At 51.5% G+C, this 8,569-nt stretch overlaps 1 protein-coding gene across 1 annotated transcript; it reads right to left on the bottom strand.

Moving 5' to 3' along the window:
- Window positions 1–7,284: 7,284 nt before the first annotated feature.
- On the bottom strand, window positions 7,285–8,219 carry LOC134535678 (basic salivary proline-rich protein 1-like). Its single transcript, XM_063374874.1, has 2 exons — window positions 8,180–8,219; window positions 7,285–8,102 (listed from the first exon to the last, which is right to left on the bottom strand). Exons 1-2 carry the CDS (start codon window positions 8,217–8,219, stop codon window positions 7,285–7,287), a joined length of 858 nt encoding a protein of 285 aa, XP_063230944.1.
- Window positions 8,220–8,569: the final 350 nt, after the last annotated feature.

Below are 8,569 nucleotides of genomic sequence, written 5' to 3'. Positions count from 1 at the left end.
ATGTTTGTGCTATGGGCTATGTCCTCGCGCAGTGAGCTGTTTGGGGATAACAGCTCAATTTCTACCTCACTATCGGTGTCTGTATTATGCGTTTCGCTCGTTGAAATTGTGCCAGGCATGATGTTGTTTTCCTGCCTCGCAGTGTTTGCCTCTTTGCTGGAGCTGGCAGTGTTCTCTCCGCAGGGGGTGGGTCCAGGTTGGCCCTTCCCACGCCTGCGCGGAGACATTGTTTTACCCTTCGCTGAATCCCTCGTTGCCCTGGGGGTGGTCCCGGGTGGTAGGGGGGGTAAGGGGAGGCGCTCCTGCGCCTCGACCCTTTCCGCCTTGAGACTTCCCCTTGCTTCTGTTGCGCTCGGAGCTCCTAAAAAACACGACCGCTCGGCCCGAGTGCCAGAACAGAACTGTTACTTTTGTTACACGTCCCTCCGCGGAGCGCGACCAATCACGAGCCGCGGAGCGCTCCGATTGGTCGCGCAACAAGAAGCCAAGAAAACTTTTTACGAAAAAAATTCAGTTCCCGTCTCACTCACTCACTCTCACTCTCACTCAGTTGTTAGCTGTTCGTGCAGAGAGCATGTAGTTTCTGCTCTGCCACAGTGAGCATATTCAGTTAGATTTCCACCCCCAGTTTTTACGACCGCGTCGTGCGACGGATAGGCTTGTATATATGAGTGTGTGACACCCAGAGGCGCAGCGCCTCGTTGCCTAGCCGCGGCCCTGGCTAACTCAGTCCCAGGGTCGTAGGTCAGTGGGTGCTCCACTCCCTTCCTTTGTGGTAGGCGATCCGTAATAATTCCCTAGCTTCAAATTTTTTCGTAAAAATGGCAACAGGCCAAGTTAGCCAAATGGACATCACTGCTAGTGACCGAGCAGGCGTTAAAAGGTCCAGCAATGAGCTAGATGACCGCGCGGCCAAATATCTCAGTATAGGTCAGCAACCAGGGCCCTCACATGCCCCCCAGTTGCCAGACAACTGCATGACAACAGCACCGGCTGACACGGCCTTGCCGGCACCGGTAGCTGTTAGCCAAGGCACACAATCTCAACCTCAGACACAGGCGGACCCCCCCATCTACAAGTCCGCCCCCATAACAGTGTGGCACAATGCAAAAGTGCCCTACGAATGCTTGTACGACAAGCTCGTGCAACACCACATCAAATTCATGGCAAAAAACACTCAGAGGGGTACTATGTACCACTTCGCTTCAGTCCCCATGTATCATGAGGGACTCAGAATCATCTCAGAATCCGGGGTCGAATTCTTCGTAACCCGCGCACCAGAGGACAAGCCCCTCAAGTACGTCCTCAAGGACATTCCTGCCGGCACCAACATCAGCCGCATCACCAGCGACCTTCTGGCGCAACATGTCCCTGTCGTAGTCATTCATCAAATGTATGACTTCAACAGGCGCGCCCTCAACATGTTCCTGCTGGATGTGCCGCAGGGCAGCGAAGATAAAATCAACCAAATTAAATATGTATTTGGACTCAGAGTACGCATTGTCGACTACCTGCACCCAAATGCGCCATTGCAGTGTGGCAACTGCTGCCAGCTCGGGCATGTGTCAAAACAATGCCATTTCAGGATCGCGTGCCCCCAGTGTGCAGGGCCGCACAAGCACCAACAGGGCTGCTCAAATCCGCCAAAATGCGTAAACTGCCAACAGGGCCACAATGCCAGATTCAGGGGCTGCCCTGAGTACCTCAAGGCCATGGCACGTCGCCGGCCTAGGGACAGAGGCGCCCCCAATCTGCGGCAGACTGCCCCTAATAATAACTATTACCAACATACAAGACAACCGGGCAGACAGGCACCACAACCACAACACATACCATCTCGACAAGCTAACCATCAGGCGGACAGTGATGGCTGGCAACAAGTCCGCCATGGTCGAAGGGCCAGAAGTCTGCCAAGAGAGCAGCACTGGCCAGCCCAAACCAACAATAGGTTTCAAGGCCTCGACGAGGAAGACTACCCCGATGCACTTGCGTGGTCCTCGCGTCAACAACGAGGGCAGAGGCAAAGAAACGCCAGAGCTGCGTACCACAATCACACGCAGCAACCCCAGCAACAGCAACAACGCAGACAAGAGCCACGCAGACCAGCACAGCAGCCTAAGAACAGTGAGCCGCAGCAAACGCGGCTGACTGAACTGCAGGCTGCACTGCGTGAAAATGCCAGGCAAACTGCACCAACTCAGCAACCTGCCCCGGCGCAGCAACATCCTGCCACCGCTGTTGCTGCCAGCCAGCCTGTTCCAGTTCCAGTTGCCCAGCCAGCGCAACCAATAACTGCCAACCTCCCGCTGCCACTGCCCCCAATGGAGGTTACGCAAGCGCAGACAGACTCTAACTTCAAGGCGTGCTCAGTGCTTAAGGGCACTCTCACAAAAATTGCCACAACACAACCAATCCACATGGACATAGCCACAAAACTTGTCAACCTCCTCACAGCCTGGCTAGACACTACTGTCCCCCTTGAACACAGAGTCCGCCTTGCAGTTGAGCTCATCGCTGCCATGTCCGACGTTGCACATGCACCCACACATTAATCATACCATCACCATCAAAAATATTGCCACATGGAACGCAAACAGTGTCCGCCACAAAACACAGGAGCTAGAGTTATTTCTTCGGGAACACGACATCCACATTTTAGCTCTTACAGAAACACACCTGGCACCCACAGACACATTCAGACTACAGGGTTACATTATACACAGGAAGGATCGCACAGCCCAGGGGGGAGGGGTTGCTCTAGCAATAAAATCCACCATCTTACACCACACTATACAAACTCCAGACCTAGGCATGATGGAGGCAGTAGCAGCCTCAGTCACTATAAATGGCAGGCCCTGCACAGTCATTGCTGCCTATGCCCCACCAGGAAAATCATTAAAAACAGAAAACCTGCAGGCTCTGGCAACATTCACACCCTCCTTTCTGTTGCTAGGGGACCTAAACGCCAAGCACCCCTCCTGGAACTGCGCACGGGTCACTGCAAATGGACACACATTGTTTCGACACCAGGAACAGAGCACATACATGGTGTGCGCTCCCTATCACCCCACCCGCTACCCCACCTCCTCACTCCAGACACCAGATGTACTAGACATAACCATTTATATGAACACAAATTTTATTTATGAACTAGAAGTAATCTACGAGCTTCACTCAGATCATATGCCAGTTATTGCTACGCTTGAAAATACCGACTCGCTAGCAACGCAACCTAAAACAAGCCGCAACTACCATAAAGCAAACTGGAATAAATTAAATAGCTACATTGAAAAACACATTAATCCTGTTGCCATCATTTCCTCCCCAAATGACCTCCAATCCTATTCCGCCTCCCTCACACAGGTAGTTGCGGAAGCCATAAATGTATCTGTCCCACTTTCAAAACGAACAGCTGACCCGGCGACACTTCCACTCTACATAAAGGAGCTCATCACAGACAAGAACCAAGCACGTCGGAGATGGCAGAGAAACAGATGTCCAGACTTGAAGAGGATTTTTCAACACCTGCAGACAGAAGTTAACAATCAGCTCGCACTTCATAGGGCCAGAGTATGGGACGAGAAACTTTTCAACCTCACCACAAAGGACAACTCCCTCTGGAAACTAACCAAATCACTCTCCAAAAAACCTATCACTATCCCTCCTATCCAACTCCCGACTGGAGGCGTCGCCTACACACCCACAGACAAAGTGGCAGCGCTGGCGGACAGCCAAGAACTTGCCTTCCAGCCAAACGTACAGCCCACAGATCCAGAGCATGAAATACATGTAAATGACCAGGTCAGCCAAATCAGAAACTCACCCCTCCTGGAGGAGCCTGTACTCACCTCTCCTGAGGAAGTGAGGAGAGTAATAAAATCACTAAAAAACAACAAGGCACCTGGCATGGACAAGATACCTACGATCGTCCTAAAACAACTACAGGACCCAGCTCTGCAGGCAATAGCCACCTGCATAAATGGCATACTAAACACCAATACATGGCCAACTGTGTGGAAAAACGCCAAAGTCATCCTACTCCCCAAGCCTGGTAAAGATCCCCGCCTCCCTAACAGCTATCGTCCCATCAGCCTCCTCAATACACTTTCAAAAATAGCTGAGAAAATCCTCACCAGCCGCATCCAACAAAATCTGGAACAAAATCACACTCTCCCTGACTACCAGTTCGGTTTCAGAGCGGGGCACTCAACAACCCACCAACTGGTGCGGATAGTTGAACAGATCACACTATCCTTTGACTGGAGACAGTACACTGCTGCGCCTTTTTTAGACATAGAAAAGGCCTTCGATCGTGTGTGGCATGAAGGCCTAATCTATAAACTTCACACAGCACACATCCCTGACACATATGTCCGCACACTAGATTATTACCTACATGAACGACACTTCCATGCCTGCATCCCAGGTGCCACCTCTACACGCCGTACCATCAAGGCTGGTGTACCACAGGGCAGTGTTCTAGGCCCCTTATTATTCAACATCTATGTGGCAGACTTCCCAGCCTTCCCACAGGGGGTAGAAGTAGCGTGCTATGCAGATGATACGATGCTATATTCAAGCTCTGTGAGGCCTGCGGCTGCACTGCAGAGAGTACAGGCAGCACTAAACCTACTGCAGCAATGGTTTACAAAGTGGAAAACTGCAGTCAACGTAGGAAAATCAAAGGCCATTATTTTTACCAAGCGCCATGTTCCAGAACATCTGCCACTACTATCACTTTTCAATGCCGCAATCTCTTTCTACCCCTGTGTGGAATACCTGGGTGTACTCATGGATGCTAGGCTTACATGGAAACAACACATTCAAAACAAACGAGCCAAGGCCTATGCGAGGCTCGCGCAATTATATCCTCTCCTAAATCACAAGAGCAGCATCTCCACAACAAACGGTAAGCTTTTATATCAGGCATGTATAAGGCCTATTATGACCTATGCAGCCCCAGCTTGGAGCTATGCCTCCAACACAAATCTCCGCTCACTGCAATCTGCGCAAAATAAAGCTCTCAGAAGAGTCGCACAAGTGCCTATCTATGTCCCCACAGCACTCATACACAAGGAGCTACACATGGACACACTTCAGCGAATATACTTTAAACTATCGTCATCTTTTTATTCCCAATCTGCCACACACTCCAATCCACTCATTCGTAGCCTTGGAAAATATAAACCTGAAGATTCAAGAACACACAAGAGACCAAAACACGTGTTGTGCAAGAAGCCGCCGTAATTCCGCGGCAGCGCACACAAGAAATTCACAACCACCGACCGGAACAGCGCTGAAGCAATTTTTTTTTTTTTTTTTTTTTCCTAACCTAAGTTTAAAACTAAGTGTATTGGGAGGGGTCCGGGTTAGGGAGAGACTCTAAGTGCGTCTCAGGCCGAAGCCTATACGCTCTAATCATGCAGGGGGTACCATGCAGAAAGGGAACATGCATATGTGCTAAGGAGGGGGATTGGCCAGCCATGGCAGCAATTGGCGCCATGACTAACTCCCCTCACTTGACTATTCTAGACTATACTAGATAAGTTGGGCCCAGGTAAAACCTGCATAGACACAGGGAAAACCCTGGGCACTGACATGCGGGATGCAAAAATTCATGCATTAATTTCATGCTGGTTGGTTACGGGAGTAGAAGGATGGCTCAGGAAGAAGAGTTGGAAGAGTAGAAAATGTCTACTAAGCAAGGGCGGCCACTTGGACATTTCTGTCCGCATTTTAGTTTGGTAGGACTGGTTTTTAGGGGGCGACTTTAGTCGTTTCCCGCCAGGCTGCCAGCCAGCCAGGTTTTGAGAAGGGAAAAAAAATTTGTGTTATGTATATATATATATATATATATATACGCTCAGGCTTATATACATATATATACACACGCATACATATGGTTGGTATGCATGTTGTGTGTGTGCGATGTCACACTAGTTGCAATGGTAGCTGGTATTCAAAATCTCATGCCATCAGAAACACGACCGTCACTGCAGGTGAGGCCTGCAGGCGAGCCATGCCCATCAGGCATAAAGAGTCAGCCCTAACCACACAGGCAGTGGACCTCTGCATAAGTCAAAACCTACACCTGCGTGCCTCGGACCATTTTGAATAAGCATCATGTTTGGTTATCACATGTATTACAGCCATCTGTGTGTTTATTTAGGTGTAATTCAAAATCTCATGCCATCAGAAACACGACCGTCACTGCAGGTGAGGCCTGCAGGCGAGCATGCCCATCAGGCATAAAGAGTCAGCCCTAACCACACAGGCAGTGGACCCCTGCATAAGTCAAAACCTACACCTGCGTGCTTCGGACCATTTTGAATTATTATAATCATGTTTGGTTATTACATAATCACATATTTAATTGTCATGTATGATAATTAGGGCGCGTATGTTCTTAATTTATTAACTTATACTAAGGGGGTGAAACATTAAATTTATATGAAATAACATTTACCTATTATTTAATTATATAAGAGCTGCCAGCACACATGTGTATTGTGCGCGAGCTTTGTTTCATTTGTCATGCACACACTGCCCTTAATTATGCGGAAGCATAGGCAGATTTGTTTTGCCGGCCTGCCACGAGTCCGCGGAAGGCCGGCGCGGGAGGTACTGAGCTGCTCCGAGCGCCGGCAACTAGTTTTGTTTGGAGGGGGTCGTGCGCTGATTGGCTGTCAGGCTCGGCCAATCAGAGGGCGCCTCGCCCGCAGCTACGGCGGGCGGTGCGTAAAGTAGAGTCACCACACGAAATTAAAGTAGATTATATCAGGTCACTTGCAACAAAACACAGCTTCGCACCTTATTTAAAAGTCAGTCACACAAAAAGTCAAAACCGAAAACACATTAGGCAAAACAGGAGGTTATGGGTCGGCAGTAAGCCACCTGGTACTCCTAAAGGGTCGCGGAGTTCGATGCCAAGATGCGGCATTCGGGCCCCGCGGCCCTCAACGGCGATGATGTTATCCCTTTATCAGTCAGACGAGAGTCTGCTGAGCGGGGAGCTGCCACTCTGTGTGCTTTATACTTTTATGAACAAGAAGAGCCACTCCTCCGCCTCTGTGATTTACTCTGTCGCGCCTATAGATTACATAATTTAATATAGTAATTCTATCAGTCGGAGTTAAGTGGGTTTCATTAATCGCAGCTATTTTTATTTTGTATTTTTCTAAGTGGTGAATTAATTCCGGTATTTTATTTTTAATGCCGCGTGCATTCCAGAATAGGAGGGACTTAAGACTATGGGCCGCGGTTGGTATGCAACACTGGGCCGGATTACGAGCTGCCATTAAGCTTGGCAGCAAGTGTTTGTACGAAGCCCATCATGGCTTGGACTTTGTCAGGCAGGGAGATGGCTGGGTCGCACCATATTACCATCAACTGGCACATGGGGACGATTGTTTCGGCCAGTGTCGAGTCCTTGTTAAAGGTACTCGACTTTGTCAGTACTTGCATGAAGTCAGCCAAGCCAGGTTGGGCTGGCTGCTCCGTGCGCATGGGCGGGGCTGTCGGCTGCTCTGAGTCCAAGTCGATCAGCATGTCAGCCTCAGGAGCAGGTGCTACCTGGGGCTGCCTGGGCGGGGGCGTTCGCTGCGCCGGGGCTGCTGGAGCCAGTCTGGTGGCCAGCGGCTTGGGCTGGGCAGGCTGCTTTTCGCGAGCAGGCTGCTGTGCCCTCTCCTGGGGGGGCTGCTGCGGTTTGCCCTGGCCATTTTTGTGGCCAGTGGCATTTTTCTTGGGCCCCTGGGGCCCCCTTGGCTTGCGCAGCCAAGGGTTGTTGGCCAGGACTGGGTACTCCAGCTCGTTGTACCCCTGGCTGCACTGCTGCAGAGGTGTCCAGGGGTTGACGCCAGCCTGGGCCATGTACTGGCCGAAAGTGGCGGGCGGTGGGTACCTGGGGGGGCCCCAGGGATTCTGCCTGGGGGGGCCCTGGTAGCCTGAGGGGCCTGACTGCGGAGGCTGGGCAGCAGCCCGCCTATTTTCCCGCACGTCGCGGCGAGACTGTTGCTCGCGCCTCTTGCGGACGTCGGGGGGCAGGTGACGGCGGGTCTCCTTCTTATAGGCCTGGCAGCCCTTGAAATTGGCGCAGTGTGCCTCTTTGCAATGAGCACACTTCTTGTGGTCAGGGTTGCCCCCATTGGGGCAGTCGGGGGCGCGGTGTGGCCCGCTGCACCACCGGCACACTGGGGCAGCATGGCAGGCCTTGCCAACATGGTTATAGCGTTGGCAAATGCTGCATTGGGCGGGGCCTGAGGGGCGCCTGTAGTCGACGACACGCACCAGCATGCCGCCGAACTCTGTCAGGGAGTAGATGCGCTCAGAATCGCACGTCTGAGGCACCTCAATGACCAGGGCGTCGCATTTTTCCCTGCGCAGCCTGTTCTCCAAGAACCAGTGGTTCTGGACAGGCAGGTTCAGGGCTGCAAATTCCTCCTGGAGGAAATCGGTCGGGGTGTGGCGGTGTACTCCGCGCAAGACGAATTTCTTGGGCACTTCGTCACTCTGAAGGAGGACGGAGTGCTGGGCGCCTATCGCCTTAAGGGCCTGGACTGCCCTTTGGTAG

The sequence above is a fragment of the Bacillus rossius genome, chromosome 10 (genome assembly GCF_032445375.1).
Source record: "Bacillus rossius redtenbacheri isolate Brsri chromosome 10, Brsri_v3, whole genome shotgun sequence".
Taxonomy (NCBI): Eukaryota; Metazoa; Arthropoda; class Insecta; order Phasmatodea; family Bacillidae; genus Bacillus; species Bacillus rossius.
The sequence above is the reverse complement of the archived record's forward strand: the minus strand, read 5'-3'. Positions and strand labels throughout refer to the sequence as shown.